The sequence below is a fragment of the Ursus americanus genome, chromosome 30, assembly GCF_024610735.1.
Source record: "Ursus americanus isolate L20-20 chromosome 30, mUrsAme1.1.p, whole genome shotgun sequence".
In the NCBI taxonomy this organism is placed as follows: domain Eukaryota; kingdom Metazoa; phylum Chordata; class Mammalia; order Carnivora; family Ursidae; genus Ursus; species Ursus americanus.
This window is the reverse complement of record NC_142156.1, coordinates 27308874-27326129: the sequence shown is the minus strand read 5'-3', so window position 1 is coordinate 27326129 and position 17256 is coordinate 27308874. Positions and strand designations below refer to the sequence as shown.

General features: G+C 37.0%; 1 protein-coding gene across 5 annotated transcripts in view; it reads left to right on the top strand.

Moving 5' to 3' along the window:
* Positions 1 to 17256, top strand: part of PTPN2 (protein tyrosine phosphatase non-receptor type 2) — an 82247-nt gene that overhangs the window by 7106 nt on the left and 57885 nt on the right. Inside the window, exon 1 of one of the 5 annotated variants that reach the window (XM_045815078.2) lies at positions 11275 to 11417. The exons of 2 other annotated variants lie outside the window; for them this stretch is intronic. In XM_045815078.2, the coding sequence (XP_045671034.1) occupies positions 11307 to 11417 (111 nt within the window). In that variant the 5' untranslated portion in view covers positions 11275 to 11306. Of the gene's footprint in view, positions 1 to 11274; positions 11418 to 17256 lie in introns of those variants that run through there. 2 more of the 5 variants (XM_045815080.2, XM_045815081.2) reach the window with 2 other exon arrangements.

The window sequence follows — 17256 nt, the reverse complement described above, 5'->3', positions numbered from 1 at the left end:
TCAGCTGAGCCACCCAGGTGCTCTTGTTGGGGCTTGTTTAAACCAACTGGCACCAACTGGCATATTAGAACTTTTATAATACTCTCCATTATTTTGGGAGGCATGCTTAGCTATGCACTGTTTCAGTTTAGCATGTAAAATTAAAACATAGTGGCTGATAACTGAGGAAGAAATATGGCTCAGCAGGATACTTTTAAAAAATATAAATTCTGACTCTGCTATTCTGGGTAGAATACTAATTAATGATGTTGTAGCTTGCCTGGCTGTTGTCTGAAATAGCTGTTAAAAATGAATGTAGTGCTATTTTAAATGTATTTAATGTAGTTCTAATTTAATGTTCTGTTTATGGTATCATAGTAGTAATGTTCAGTTATTTTGGCTTAACAGTGAAATCCTTGCTTTTAAAGATTTTAAACATCGGGGCACCTGGGTGGCTCAGTCAGTTAAGCGTATGCCTCCAGTTGAGGTCATGATCCCAGAGTCCTGGCATAGAGCCACAGTCTGTGTCTCTGCTCAGCAGGGAGTCTGCTTCTCCTTCTCCCTGCCTCTCCCCCCGCCTTTGTCAAATAAATAAATAAAGATCTTAAACATCTTTAAACACCTTTAAAATGAAATCTGTGAACAAGAGGAATGTCTGCATACATAAAATCCTCTAAAATTTAGCATGTGATTTCAAACTGTTGGGGTTGATGACCTTTGGGAAAGAAGTCCTGGTCAAGAAACTGATTTTAGGTTAGACACTTTTATCTGTGGATTTCTGGTACTTTTTCAGTGTGGTATTTTCATGTTTGTTTTAATACTCTTCTTACTCCTTTTGCAACCAATATGTCTGATTTAATGTGCTCTTTGTTCTGTCAGTTTAATTTGGTTTATGTCACTGATCATTTCTAACTTTGTTTCAGACTGCTTTCATTCCTTTGAAGAAATTCTCATACTGAATTATTTTATTGTTTCACTGTATTTGAACAGTTTTATACTCTGAAAGCTGTCATTTCCTCTTTGCAATATCTAGTTGACCCTTGAACAATACAGGGGTAGGGACATAGTCAAAAATCCACATGTAACTTTTGACTCCCTAAAACAGGTATTAATAGCGTACTGTTGACTGGAAGCCTTACAGAAGACATAGTCAACAAATATTTTATATGTTATGTGTATTATATACTGTGTTTTTTTTTTTTTTAAAGATTTTATTTATTTATTCGACAGAGATAGAGACAGCCAGCGAGAGAGGGAACACAAGCAGGGGGAGTGGGAGAGGAAGAAGCAGGCTCATAGCGGAGGAGCCTGATGTGGGGCTCGATCCCAGAACGCTGGGATCACGCCCTGAGCCGAAGGCAGACGCTTAACCGCTGTGCCACCCAGGCGCCCCTATATACTGTGTTTTTATAATATAAGCTAGAGAAAAGAAAATGTTATTAAAATCATAAGGAAGAGAAAATACCCATTTTGTTCAAGGGTGAACTGTACTTAATAGTGCTTCCAGAAATTCTTTAGATGGGTTGGGCTAAGGTTGTATGGCTCCCAGAGTACGTATCACTCTGTTCCTAGTCAGGGGTTGGTATGCTGGGGTCACCTTAGAAAACTGCAGTTACTCCATGACAGTGAGAACCGCTTCTGCAGTCATCTATGTTTTAATCATTGCCTGCTTCCTTTTTTCCCTCCCTCTGTCTGTTGCACCCCTATGAAACAAATATTAGCACACCGTTCTACACCTTGATTTTTTCACTTAATCTGTTATGGGAAATCCTTCCATCTGGATCATTTTAACAGTTTAATAGTATTTGTTAACCATTCACCTGTGGACCTATAGGTTATTTCTAGTCTTTAGCTATTAAAAACAATGTTGCCATGAATAACCTTCCGAAGAAGTTATATCAGTGTACACTTCCGTCAGTGGTATGGGAAAGTGATTGTTTCCTTTGACTTCTATACCCAGTTATAGTAACAACTTTCTGATCTTTATCTGAGAGGTGAAAAATAGTCTTACTGTATTTACAATTTGCAATTTTGTTGTAATGAGTGAAGTTGAACAGCTTCTCTTTTTTAAAAAAAAGCCATTTGTATTTCCTTTCTCTTTTTGATGTATAAGAGTTCTTTACAGGGGCGCCTGGGTGGCACAGCGGTTGGGCGTCTGCCTTCGGCTCAGGGCGTGATCCCGGCGTTATGGGATCGAGCCCCACATCAGGCTCTTCCGCTATGAGCCTGCTTCTTCCTCTCCCACTCCCCCTGCTTGTGTTCCCTCTCTACGTGGCTGTCTCTATCTCTGTCAAATAAATAAATAAAATCTTTAAAAAAAAAAAAAGTTCTTTTACATATTAAGGAAGTTACCTTTTGACCTTGTTTATGGTATTTTTCATATAGAAAATTTAATTTTTAAGAAATCAGATTTATCAGGCTTCTCTAGTTTTTTGTGCCATGAATTAGAAGACCTTGTCTAGTCTATGATTACAAAAAATTTTCTTCAGTGTTTTCTTATACAATTTTATGGTTTCTTTTTTTTAATGTTTAAATAATTGCTCAACCAGGGCTTTATTCTGATGAAAGGAATGAGGTAGACATCCAATTAATTTTTTTTTTTTAATCTTTTTTTTTTTTTTTTTAAGATTTTATTTATTTATTTGACAGAGATAGAGACAGCCAGCGAGAGAGGGAACACAAGCAGGGGGAGTGGGAGAGGAAGAAGCAGGCTCATAGCGGAGGAGCCCGATGTGGGGCTTGATCCCATAACACCGGGATCACGCCCTGAGCCGAAGGCAGACGCTTAACCGCTGTGCCACCCAGGCGCCCCTCAATTAATTTTTTTTGTGGTATAATATTATATAAGAAAATGTTCCATTTTAGCCATTTTTAAGTGTACGATTCAATGTCATTGATTCCATTTATAATGTTGTGCAACCATCACCACTGTTTCCAAAACCCTTTCAGCACCCCAAATAGAAACTCTGTACCCATTAAGCAATAACTCTATTTCCCCCTCTCCCTGGTAACTTCTGCTCTACTTTCTGTCTGTGAGTTTGCCTCTTCTAGATACCTCATACAAGTGGAACCGTACGATGTTTGTCCCTCTGTGTCTGGCTTATTTCACTTAGCATCATGTTGTCAAGGCTGAGCTATGTGTTGTAGCCTGTTATCAAGTTCATTCCTTTTTATGGCTAATATTTTTTTGTATGTATATACCACATTTTGTTTCTCCATTCATCTGTTAATGGATACTGAGGTTATTGCTGTGAATATTGCTGTGCAGATAGCCACCGGAGTCCTTGTTTTTTAATTCTTTTGGATTTGGACCTAGCAGTGGAGTTGCTGGATAATATAGTAATTTTGTGTTTAAGTTTTTGAGTAACTGCTAAACTTTTCTGTGGTGGCTGCAACATTTTATGTCCCACTAGCAGTGTTTGAGGATTCTAATTTCTTCATATCCTCACAAGCACTTGTTGTTTTCCATTTCTATAGTTATAGTCATGCTAGTAGGTATGAAGTGGTTTAGATTTGCATTTCTGTAATGACTAAGGATGTCGAGTATCTTTTTCCTGCATTTATTGACTAATTGGGTATCTTAGGAGGAATGTCTATTCAAATCCTTCCCCTATTTTTCCTAAAACGACTTTTTTTTAATTTTTTTTTTTTAAGATTTTATTTATTTGAGAAAGAGGGCGAGCACAGAGGGAGAGGGAGAGGGAGAAGCAGACTCCCTGCTGAGCAGAGAGCCCAGTGTGGCACTTGATCCTAGGACCCTGAGATCATGACCTGAGCCAAAGGCAGACGCTTAACCGACTGAGCCACCCAGGTGCCCAGGACTTCATTTTTTAAAAGTAGTTTTAGGTTCACGGCAAAATTGAGGAGGAGATGCAGAAATTTCTCATATACCTCCTGCCCTCACACATGTATAGCTTTCCACATTATCAAAATCCCCCACTAGGGTGGTATGTTTGTTATAATTGATGAACCTACGTTGGTATATTGTAAATACCCAAAGTCCATAATTTACCTTGGGGTTCCTTTTTGGTGGTGTACATTCTGAGGGTTTGGACAGATGTACACGTAACCATCATTATGGCATCATATATAAAAATTCAGTGTTCTCCCTATTCATCCCTGCCCCCTTCCCTAACCCCAGCAACCATATTGTTCTTTTTACTGTCTACATAGTTTCACCTTTTCCAAAATGTCATATAGTTGGAATCATATAGTAAGTAGCCTTTTCAGATTGGCTTCTTTCACTTAGTAATATGCATTTAAGGTTCCTGCATGTCTTCATGGCTTGATAGTTCATTTCTTTTGAACACTGAATAATATTCCATTGTCTGGATGTAACATTGTTTATCCATTCATCTACTGAAGGACATCTTGGTTGCTTCCTAGTTTTGGCAGTTGTGTGTAAAGCTGCTATGTATCCGGTTTTTGTGTGGACATAAGTTTTCAACTTCTTTGGGTAAATTGCAAGGAGTGCAATAACTGGATCATATGGTAAGAGTATATGTAGTTTTGTAAGGAGCCACTAAACTGTTTTCCAAAGTGGCTGTACCATTTTGTATTCTCAGCAACAATGAATGAGAGTTACTGTGCTTTATATCCTTGTCAGCATTTGGTGTTAGCAGTGTTCCAGATTTTGGCCATTCTAATGTGTGTCTGCATATTTTTACATTGTCCTTTTGTTGTTGAACTGTAGGAATTCTTTGTATATTGTGGTTATTAATCCCTTGTCAGGTATATGATATGCAAATATTATTTCCCAATCTCTGTGTTTCCTTTTCACTGTATAGTGTCATTTGATGAACAAAAGTTTTTAATTTTGATGAAGTCCAGTGTATTTTTTGTCACCTGTGTTTTTGGTGTCATAATTTAAGAATCCATTACCAAATCCAAGATCATGATGATTTTCAGTCCCTGTGCTTTCTTCTAAAAATTTTATAGCTTTAGCTCTTAAATTTGGTCTTTGATCAATTTTAGTTAATTTTTGTCTGGTAAAAGTCATCTTTATTTTTTTGAATGTGGGTATCCAGTTTTCCCAGCACCATTTGTTGAAAGACTTTGCACGTTGAATGAATTTGCTTTTTTGTTGAAAATCAAATGACCATAGATCTGAGTTTATTTCTGAACATTGTATCCTATTCCATTGATCTCTGTGACTGTTTCTATGCCATACCACACTGATACAATTACTATAGCTTTACAGTAAGTTTTGTAATTGTAAGTGTGAGTCCTCCAACTTTTTTATTCTTTTTCAAGATTGTTTCGGCTATTCAGGGTCCTGTGAAATTCCATATAAATATTGCGATGAGGTTTTCCATTTCCGCAAAAATTGTCGCTGGAATTTTGGTAGAGGTTACATTGAATCAGTGTATCACTTTAGGTAGTTTTGTATTCTTAGTATTTAAATCTCCAATTCATGAATACAGGATTTCTTTGTATTTATTTAGGTTGTCTTTAATTTCATCTGTGTTTTGTAGTTTTCAGTGTACAGATCTTTCACCTTTTTGGTTAAGTTTATTCTGAAGTATTCTTTATGATTCTCTTGTAAATGGGGTTGTTTTCTTAATTTCCTTCTTTGGGTTCATTGCGAGTGTATAGAAATACTGATTTTTGTGTTTGCAGCTTTGCTGAATTTGTTTATTAGCTCTAACAGGTTTTTTTTGTGGGGGTGGATTCTTTAGGATTTTCTACCTATAAGGTCATGTCATTTGTGAATAAAGATAGGTTAACAACTTCCTTTCCAGTTTGAATGCCTGTTTATTTATTATAGCCCAGTTGCTCTGGCTAGAATTTCAGTACTGTGTTGAGTAGAAGTAAAAGTGTGGGGTGCCTGGCTGGCTCATTTGGTAGAGCGGGAGATTTTTGTTCTTGCGGTTGTGAGTTTGAGCCCCAGGTTGGGTGTGGAGATTACTTAAAAATAAACTCTTTAAAATAAATAAATAAAATCTTGGGGGGAAAAAAAAGAAGTGGTGAAATTAGGAATCCTTGTCGTGTTCCTGACCAGTTTTTTTCCCCTAAATAACTGTCTGCTTTTATTATACTGTTTGCTGAGTATCCCATCCGTCTTTCCTCCCTCTTCCCGCCATTTAGAGTACCATCTATATAATTTGCAGAGTTCCGATACATGTATTGGGCGAATGAAACATGAATAAATGCCTGTATAATTTCATCTCTATGCTTCTTCATCCTCATTTCTTGCATTTTCCTCTCTTGTGCACCACGGGTTTTGTGCTGCTTATACTTCTTGCAAGACATCAGTTATTCATTCTTTCATTTGTTTATTTTTTTTTATTTGTTTATTTTCATGTACTTTCACATCTTAATGACTTTGCACAAGCTGTTTTGTCTGCTTAGACCTGTCATTCTCTATTTGTTTTGGGGGGCATACTCCTGGTCGTTCTTTTTTTTTTTTTTTTTTAAGATTTTTTTTTTTAAAGATTTTATTTATTTATTCGACAGAGATAGAGACAGCTAGCGAGAGAGGGAACACAAGCAGGGGGAGTGGGAGAGGAAGAAGCAGGCTCATAGCGGAGGAGCCTGATGTGGGGCTCGATCCCATAACGCCGGATCACACCCTGAGCCGAAGGCAGATGCTTAACCGCTGTGCCACCCAGGCGCCCCTAAGATTTTCTTTTAAGTAACCTCTATACCCAGTGTGGGGCTGAAACTTTAAATCCTGAGATCAAGAGTCGCAAGCTCCACCAACTGAGCCAGCTGGGCACCCCTCCTGGTCACTTTTTAAGTCTATTCGTGCACAATGCTCTTAACTTTCCCAGGTGAAAGTAAATCCACTTCCGTGTCTATTTTATATTTGTGTGTGTGTGTGTGTATTTATTTATTTGAGATTTTATTTATTTATTTGATAGAGTGCACAAGCAGGGGGAGCAGGAGAGGGAGAAGCAGGCTCTATGCTGAGCAGGAATGTGGGGTTCCATACCAGGTCCCTGAGATCATGACTTGAGCCAAAGGTAGATGCTTAACCATCTGAGCCATGCATGTGCCCCTCTGTGTTTATTTTAAATGTGAGCGTACTTTTCTTATGGCACTTATGATAGTCTCAAGGAAAATTCTGAGGTCTGATTACCAAAAAAGAGAAGGTCGTTAGATACAGTTGTATAAATAGCAGTAAACATTGACAACAAGAGTAATGATAGATCATGAGAAATGGATATAACTTTTCAGGTCCTTAGTCCCATGCAATAGAGGCTTTTTTGTTCTTCTTATTTATCACCGAAATGACCAAAATGCAGTGATAAGAAAAAATCTACATTATTATTTGGCACTAGAGAAGGGTCTTACCCATATATTTGAGACTTAGAGGACTTTTTTTTGCAGTTTTATTGAGAAATGATTGATACATGTCACTGTATACATTTAAGGCATACAGCATGATGGTTTGATTTATATGTATTATAAAATGATTACCACATAGGTCCTGCTAATATCCATCTTCTCATACAAATAGAATAGGAAGAAGACAGGAAGGAAAACGATTTTCTCCTTGTGATGAGAACTTTTAGGATTGAATCTGAGTAACTTTTCTCTGTATCACACAGTAGTGTTAAGCTATAGCCATCATGTTGTACATTACCTCCGTATACTTATTTATCTTATAACTGAAAATTTTGTCTTTTGACCAGCATCCTCCAATTCCAAAACTTAGGGGATTTTGATATTAAATAGTGTGAGCATCCACAAAAGCTTGGGTAAGAGTTGATGCCTGCACTTCCTGTGAGAATGAACAAACAAATGTTAGGCATATGGAAAATTCAGCACTTCAAGAAAGTGAGACTAGTTGGGTCATTTAGAGCACGTGAAATAGTGTAAGAAATAGGGAAAACTGGAATTCAGATTCCCAAAACAAGATCAGGTTATGAAAATAAACCGAGAACAGGAAAGAGTTCTTAAACTTATAAAACATAATTGTTAAAAAAATTTAAGACTCACTCGCAAAATAATGCAGAATACCAAGTTAGTGTGAGAAAAATCTCTGAATTCAGGGAAAAGATACTTAAGGTGAAATTTATGAGATTATATTTAAAACACGTAAATGTCTCAAATCTCTGTGTTACATGGTTCTGAGAGAGAGAACAGAGGACCCTGAGATGAAGCAGTGACCAAAGAAATAATGGAAGAGTGTCTCTGAGCTGAAGAAAGCCTTGAGTTTCAATATTAAAGGGGACCACAAAGTCTTCACCAAGAATATATTAAAAAACATAAAAACCTAGGTGTGTCTTGATGAATTTTCTAAGTATTCAGGATAAAAGAAAAAACCCTGTAAGGTAGAAAAACAAGTTACGTTTAGAGAAGAACCAGTCAGATTTGCATCAGACTTACGCACTCTGACATCGGATGCCGGAAGAGAATGGAGAAATGTCACTCAAGAGCTGAGAGAAATGAAGTAGTTATAGAATCAAGGTTTGGGCAGTGAAGCCAAGTAAAATCTAGAGTTAACGCTAAATAATTATTGTTGTAAACCTTACTGCAAATGATAAGAAATTAATTTTGAAATAATTGAGAATGTAAAAAATAGGGATCCGGAGTTCTAGATTATTTCAAGAAAATATGGGGGATTGGGCTGTAGGAAGAGGGTAGTGAAACCTATGATAATTGTGCCATAGATTTTGCAGTAGGGATTTTTTTTTTAAAGATTTTATTTATTTATTTATTTGAGAGACAGAGGGGGAGAGAGCACAGAGGGACCCAGGACCCTGAGATCATGATCTGAGCTGAAGGCAGACAGTTAACCAGCTGAGCCACCCATGCTCTCCTCCCAGTAGAGATTTATTGATAGATGCTTTCACATTAGCAGAAAAATACAAGTTCAGACATGCTTTTACAAAATTTAAGACTAATCCCCCGTAGAATAGGAATGGTACTTTTACTTCTAAATTACTAGAGGGAAAGAGGAACAAATAAAACTTGATTAATACAGAAAAAACGGGGGGAAAAGGAAATAAGGAAGCATAACATATAGAAAACAGCAGCCGTTACGAATCATTTTTGGGTAAAAGAAGAAATCAGTATGCCATTAGAAACCTAGAAAATAATGGCATGACACTCTTCTAAACTTAACAGGATTTGACCGGTCTTTAAAGCAAGGAGGAAAGAAAAGGGTATTAATGGGCTAAGCATTTCATCCAAGCTAGAAAAACAATAAAATGAAATAAAGTTTTAAAAGGACAGATACAAAGGAAAGGTAAAAATAAATGAGTTAGCATCTTCTCTTCCCCTTCCAAGTAGGCAATTTAATTTTACCTATGATTATAGCCCTAAAATTCTAATGTGTCATCGACAGATATTATCTAGAGATACAGAACACCATTCCCAAATTTATTCTGGAACTATAAAGATGGTCAGCACAAGGGAGTGTAATACTGTGTAATTCATCCTCGTTGATTAAAGGAGGAAAAAAGTGGTCATATTGAGATCAGTTGAAATAACAAAATTTTTAAAAATACTTAAGAATAAACTTAAGAAATGTGTTGGGTTTGGGCATCTGGGTGGCTCAGTCAGTTAAGCGTCTGACTCTTGATTTCATCTCAGGTCATAATCTCAGGGTTGTGAGTGAGATCAAGCCCTGCATCAGGCTCCATGCTAAGCATAGAGCCTGCTTAAGATTATCTCCCTCCCTCATCCCTCTGCCCCTACCTCCGCTCTGTGTTCACTGTCTCTTTCTCAAATAAATAGTCTTTGAAAACAATAAATAAATATTTTGCATTTTTAAAAATAAGTTACCAGTTATTTTGAAATTTTACTTTTAAAAGTATGCCAGATAAAGCAAGATGAATGAAATCTTAGCCTGTTAGAGTTAACAAAATTATAAAGGAAATTTTCAGTCCATTTAGGAGACTAACATTTTTATGGGCGCATCCACTTGAAACTAAATATTTTAAAATATGTAACTTAAATCATTCATAAAGAAATGTAGCAGAAAATTTCTTCCTATTTCAGTTCTAGTAACTATAGGCACTATAATGAATTTTTTTCCCCGAAGAGTTTGTAATTTAGACTTTACTTAGATTAATAGGTTTATAGTTTCTCTTAGAAGAAATGAAGAGATAAAATATCAAACCCTGCTTGGTCCAGAATTTCTTATTAATCTTACAAAACGAATAGGTTTTGGTGTGTGTGTGTGTGCGTATATGTGTTTGGTGCACAATGATGGTTTATTAAAGCACGGAGACAGGACCCGCGGGCAGAAAGAGCTGCTGCACCGGGGTTGTGAGGGGTGCCTGATTATATACTTTGGGGTTGAGGGAGGTAAGGAAAAAGGGAGATTTCAAAAGAACTTTCATATGCTAAAGAGGACCTTTAAGTTAAGGTGGTTTTCTCCTCTAGCAGGGCATTAAGATAGTTGGAAGATTCTGGGAAGAATGTCACACATGTCCCACCCAGGGGGGGTGGTTGCAGGGTCAAAATGAATAGTTTTTAAAACCATTTTTTCCCTTTTTGTTCAAGACTTGTTACTGTCTTATATCCAAGAAAACAAACTTTTTATTGAGCTGAATGGTTTGTAAAAGCTTGACATTCAATTTCTGTCAAAATAAGAGCCAGAGTAATACAGTCAGTGATATCGTAATAGCAATGTAAAGGGACCGATGGTAGCTATGCTTATGGCGAACATAGCGTGATGTATACTTGTCCAGTCACTAAGCTATACATCTGAAACTAATGTAACATTGTGTGTCGACTGTGCTAAAAAAAATAAGAGCCATAGTTTGCTCTTCATTGCTGTGAATGGCATTTAAGGGTGTATGTCCGGGATAGGCGTGGCTGTTTATGAAGTGAAGAGTGGCTAGATGATTAACGAGCAAGTGCCTTACTCCATATCAGGCTAGCCTTATTTGAGCATCGGCAAATTAGAGTCTGTTAGTAGAGTCAGTTTAACTCCTCACTCAAACCAAATGTCAAAGTAAATATCAAGAGATTAAATGTTAAGTGTATAAAAATATTAGGTGAAATAATAAGAGAAAGTCGGTGTGTTGAAAGTAAATATCTTCAGAATTTAAAGTTTAGAATCTTCTGCCTGGATGTAAGTTATAAGGCCATTGGTTGAAGTGGATTATTTTATGTTCCCGAAATTAGGCTTCTTTGGAAAAGGAGATGATGGGTAATCTTAATACAGTCAACCATATATATATATACATATATGTATATATACATATGTATATATACATATATGTATATGTATATATATATTACAAATATTCTGAGGAGCTAAATGAATTTTTCTCCCAAATAGCAAATAGTGGCTCCGTTCCACTTATTGATTTTGTTATTTCTTTGTTTCTGTCCTGTATTATCATTCCAGGAGACTCTCTGAGTTTATGCTACTGCTGAGATGGTACGAGGGCCCGACTTTTAAACGGCTACATTATATTCAGTTGGATGGACCACTGTTTTTTCAACCAGTCTTTCCCCTGTCATTGGACATTCAGGTTATTTCTAGCTTTTCAACATTATAAATAACTCCATGAAAGCGATCTTTGTTACATGAGTTACCCACATTCTGGATTATTGCCACTAAAAGAGAAATAACTAGGGAGCCAATTAGTCCTAGCCTTTTTTGAGCAAAAATCACAAAATAAATTGGATTTTTTAAAATTTTTGATTAAATTACTCTTTAAAACAAGATCTCATTTAAATTAGCTTTAATTAGGTAAGAGTTGGTATCAGATTAGAACAGTGGTTTTCATTTCTTTTTTTTTAAGATTTTATTTATTTATATTCATGAGAGACAGAGAGAGAGGCAGAGGGAGAAGTAGGCTCCCCCCCCCCCCCAGCAGGGAGCCAGGTGCAGGAGTCGATCCCAGGACTCTGGGATGATGACCTGAGCCGATCTCAGACGCTTAACCAGCTGAGCCACCCAGGAGCCCAGAACAGTGGTTTTCAACTGGATATCGGTGGCGTATATTTGTGGTGGGGTTTTTTGTCCATGGAAATTTGGCAGTGTCTGAAGAGGTTTGTCACAGCTGGAAGAAGGGGTGCTACGACGTGACGTCTAATGAGTAGAGGCCAGTGTTCACTGTTGCGACACATCGTACAGTGCACAAGACAGTCCCCATAACAGAGAATCATCCAGCCCCAAATCTCAGTAGTGCCGAGTTTGAGAAACCTTGGGTTTGCAGGTTTTGCTGCTGACAGGAGACATTCTTGTAGTCTTTCGGGCTACTGTTTATGGGTTTTCTTTGCTCTAGGAGGGGAATGTTTTAGCATCAAACACCAGTAGAGGCTGATTTTGCCAAATACAATACAGACCTAGTAAATTCAACACCTATCTTCCCATTCCTGTTTTGAGAAACACCATGTGTTTTATTGTTTATACAAAGTACGTAATAAAATTATTTATTTTTGTGTACTAGGTATTCTTGAAAATGACTCTTTCGGTGTCGGACCTAGTTACTGTTGAGATTTGGCCATACTGTGTGTACTAGAGATCTGCATTTAGCTGCGTGAGGAAGAAAATCAGGCAGTAGCTGACTTAACAGAGGCTTATTTTTCTGCTGCAGTGACAGTTCTGGAGAAAGGAGTCCAGAGTTGTTACTTTGGCTCCCTGATGTCCTCAGTGACCTGGTTTCCTCTATTTCTGCTTAGCCTTCCTTAGAATGTGCTTTTTTAACCTTGTTGGCACAGGGTGTCTCCTCCCCATTCCCACCCCTTACCCCCAACATCAAAACTTGTTCCCAGGGCAGGCAGAAGTGAGGACAATCAGCAAAGCCAGCCCTTTGGATACAAGCTTTCCTGCAGTCCAATCCAGTGATTTCTGCTTGTTCTCATTAGCTGGAACTATGTCTCATGACTGTCGTTACCTGTATGGGAGGCTGGGAAATACAGGATTTTAGTTGGATTAACTGTAAATTAGAAAGTAAAAATTAGAAACTTTGAGTAAGAAAGAATGGATATTGGGATGGGCAACTAGTATGTACCTCTGGAGCTGCTTTTTAAAGTATCGGGGGGTTCTGTGTTGACTCTAGTATGGCACGGTGAAGGAAAAAAGGTGTCGGGGCTTCTGGTCTTCCTAAATGCCCTGAAATTAAAGAAACATAAAGAGGAGCAAACATTAGAAATTTGAGAGCATGGACTCTTACAGAGCTATGTGGGTTGTTTTTGAATTAACTGAGAAAATAGAACGTATTTCTTATGAATGTATTTCTTAATCCTGAGAACTTGGCTGTTTTATGGTGTTTTGGAAATTAAAATCTCTTCACTACCCCATACTTGATGCTCAACCGCCCCCTTTTTTTTTACAACATCAGTAATGACTTGTTATAGTGTACACAAATGACTGTTTCTGTAAGCTAAAAATGGGAATCAGCAGCTGAGAGATGGACTTAAGTGTGGAAAATAGGTGTATATGTGTAACACAAGCATTAAAGAAGGGCTAGTGTAATATAAGAACCCTCTTTGCCCATTAAAAAATTGTTTTTAATTGGAATTTTTTATATAATCTGGATAGCAATCCCTTGTCAGCTATATGATTTGCAACTATTTAAATATCTCCCATTCTGTGGGTTGCAACAACTTTTCAGTGTGATTTTTAAAACTATGTAGCATTAGGATTGATATTATACTAGTATTTATTAGTATTTTAGCTAGTTTATTTTAAAGTAATATATGAATATATGGTTTGAAATCCCAAGAGCACAAAAAGTGTCCAATTAAAAGGAGTTAAAAGGGCCGGTTACTTTGGAAAGCAGTTGGGGGGAGGGCAAGGTAGGGGAAAGCCTTTAGTTATATCTGATACGTGGAGGTTTGTTTTTGTTTTTGTTTTTTTAGTTATATAAGTTTCAGGTGTACAGCTTTATAGTTTGATATCTGTATACACGACAAAGTGATCACCACCACAAGACTAGTTACCATCCATTGCCATGCAGTTGGCATTCTTCACCCATTTCATCCACCCTCCAAACCCCCTTCCCCATAGGTAACCACTAGTTTGTTTTCTATATCTGTGAGTTTGTTTTTATTTTGTTTGTTGTTTTGGATTTCACATATGAGTGAATCATGCAGTATTTGTCGTTCTGCTGTGATTTATTTCATTTGGCATACCTCAAGGTCCACCCATGCTGTAACAGATGGCAAGGTTTCATTCTTGTTCGTGGCTGAGTAGTAGTCCATTGTTTTGTGTGTGTGTGTGTGTGTGTGTGTGTGTGTGTGTGTGTGTTTGTGTGAATTACATCTTTATCCTTTCATCTATAAATGGACACTTAAGTTGTTCCCACATTTTGGCTGTTATAAATAATGCTGCAATGATGTGTTTTCTTTCTTTCCTAAAAAAAAGAGATTTGGGGGCACCTGGGTGGCTCAGTCGGTTGAGCATCTGACTCTTGATTTCTGCTCAGGTCATGATCTCAGGGTCGTGGGATTGAGCCCCATGAAGGCTCCATGGTTAATGTGTAATCTGTTTGAGGATTCTCTCCCTCTCCCCCTTGCCTCGCTTGTGCATGCACACACTCTCTCTCTAAAGTAAATAGATTTTAAAAAATTAAAAATTTGAGGGGCGCCTGGGTGGCACAGCGGTTAAGCGTCTGCCTTCGGCTCAGGGCATGATCCCGGCGTTCTGGGATTGAGCCCCACATCAGGCTCCTCCCCTATGAGCCTGCTTCTTCCTCTCCCACTCCCCCTGCTTGTGTTCCCTCTCTCGCTGGCTGTCTCTATCTCTGTCAAATAAATAAATAAAAATCTTTAAAATTAAAAAAAAAAATTAAAAATTTGAAGGAGATATTCAAAAGTGGCAGTAAGTGTTTAATCTCACTTATGGTAACACGAGTGTGATATTATCTGTGTTTTTCTGTGTGAAGTATTTCATAATGAAAACAAATTTTTAGTTACATAAATCTGTACTAGATTTATTTATCCCTAGATGTTCAGTCTTCCCCCCCCCCCAAAGTTACTAATTTCTCATGTCCTTCTAGAATTATTCACTGTATTCTAGGCATGTTTATGTTTGAGTGGATTGTTCCCTCCCCAACATGAGTGCATATTCTTTTGTATTTTTTCCCACTGTGCAGCGTAATTGTTCATTCGTTGTTTCTCTGAAATTTTTTCATATCACTGTATGTAGCACTTGTCCTTTTTCCTTGTTCCCATGTATTCTCCTGCATTGGTGCTTTATAATTTATCTCACCAGTTCACTCCTAAGATCATTTACATTCTTGCTAATTTTTCACTCTCATGTACAGTGGACATCCTTGTGCATAAATCTTTGCACACAGGTGTGTGGCTACATGATATAAATTCCTAGAGGATAAAATTGGCATGTCAAATTTATGATCTTATTAAGTCGTTCTCAAACATTGTTTACATTTTGCAGTAATATATGAGAATACTACTATCTGCGTAGTGTTATCAGAATTTTTTATTCTTGCCAATTTGTTTTCTCTACACTTAATACAGAAAAGCTATTAACAGAAAACTGTTTTAGTATTCTTTGTAATTTTTAAATTTTTTTAAAAAGATTTTATTTTAGAGAGAGAGCATGAGTGGGGGGAGGGGTAGAAGGAGAAGCAGGCTCCCCGCTGAGCAAAGAACCCAGTGTGGGGCTGGATCTCAGGACTCCCGAATCATGACCTGAGCTGAAGGCAGATGCTTAACTATCTGAGCCACCCAGGTGTCCCTGTTTTAGTATTATTTTAAATAAATATTTTTCTTTTATATCAGTTACTAACTTGCAATATAAAATTCCTTGTACTTTGTAGTGTTTCAGCTCTATAAAGTGTGAAGTTATGCAAATAAATATAAGCCTAGACCTGAATGTGTTTAATTTTACATATGAAATTTATTACTTAACATTTAAAAACTTAATAGACGTAATATGTGGAAATAGTTGACACTTTTTCATTTTTTCAGCTAATTACATTTGTTATGTATGCTTTCATTGAAAAGTATTTGAAACTGAAAGGTAATATTTCTGTCCAAATTAATATATGATGCTGTATAACTTTGATACTAAAACTGAATAAATCATATGAAAATAGAAAATTAGAGGTCAATTTAACTTAAAAACATAGATGCATACATCTTAAATAAAATAATGGTGGTACATCTAGACAATGGGCACTAAAAAGTGCCCAGCACTTTTTAAATCAGCACTAAAAAGAAATGAGCTATCAAGTCATGAAAGGACGTGGAGGAACTTAAAAGGAAAATGTGTAAATTGTAATTCAATACATACCTGAGTAAAGGAGAACAGCTATAAGATCACTTCCATAAATGCAGGGAAAACAATGAATAAAATTCAACACCCCCTCATGATAAAAAATGTTTAGCCAACTAGAAATTGAGGAGAACCATTTTAATTTGAGAAGGGTGTCTATCGATCAGAAGCCCAAAGCAAATATTATGCTTAGTGGTTAAACCTTACAAGCAGTTTTTTCAAAATCGAGAAAAAAATATATCTATTTGATATTGAATAGGCAATTCTAGCCAATGGAATTAGATAAGAAAAAGAAATAAGTATGAATAAATAAGAAATACAAAATATAGGGAAGAGAATTACCACTGTTTGGTAATATCGAGAAATTCAGAGCCACTACAAAATATTAGCACAGCGAGATTGCTGGATGAGAGAGAAGCATTAAAAAGTCAGTAGCAACAATTGCAGTGTGTATATGAATGTGTTTCTATTGCATGTTTGTGGCAGATTGCATTTTCCAAAGTAGCTCTGCCAACACAGGTTGTGTTCCACATGCTCTTTGCACACACAGTGTGACTGACATTCCTCCCGAGTGAGAGATGGTCTGTGTTCCCTACTCTTTTCATCTTAGAAGGCCCAGTGGGTGAAAATTAGAAACTTACCTCTTCTAGGGCTGGTGGTATACAAGAGGGCGGGGAACCCATAGGAGGAGCATTTGTCAAGAAGTAACTTGAATAATTTATTTATGCTTAATTTATACAATTATGTGGTGCTTCACTTTTAAAATGCTTATTCTCACATGTGATAGGGTGAGCAAAAACCAAATTAATTTTTGCTGTTGATGCACCCTTTTTTTTGTAGTGTTTCTGTTTTTACCTGCATTCTCAGAATAATGTGTTCTGTTTGGGTAAAAAAAGCTGTTCATGCTAGATACACCAAATAGCTGAGTGCTTAGTGCAGCCATGTCCTCACGGGATTTCTTCCACCGTGGAACACAGAGAACTGTAAGGGTCCTAAAATGAGCTTCTGGCCTAGTGGTGGTTGCTAAGCATTTATGGCTCTAGAAATAAAATTTGAGGATATTTCTGGACTCAAAGGCACAGTAATATGGTGTGAACATGAAGAAATAGACGAAAGTTTTA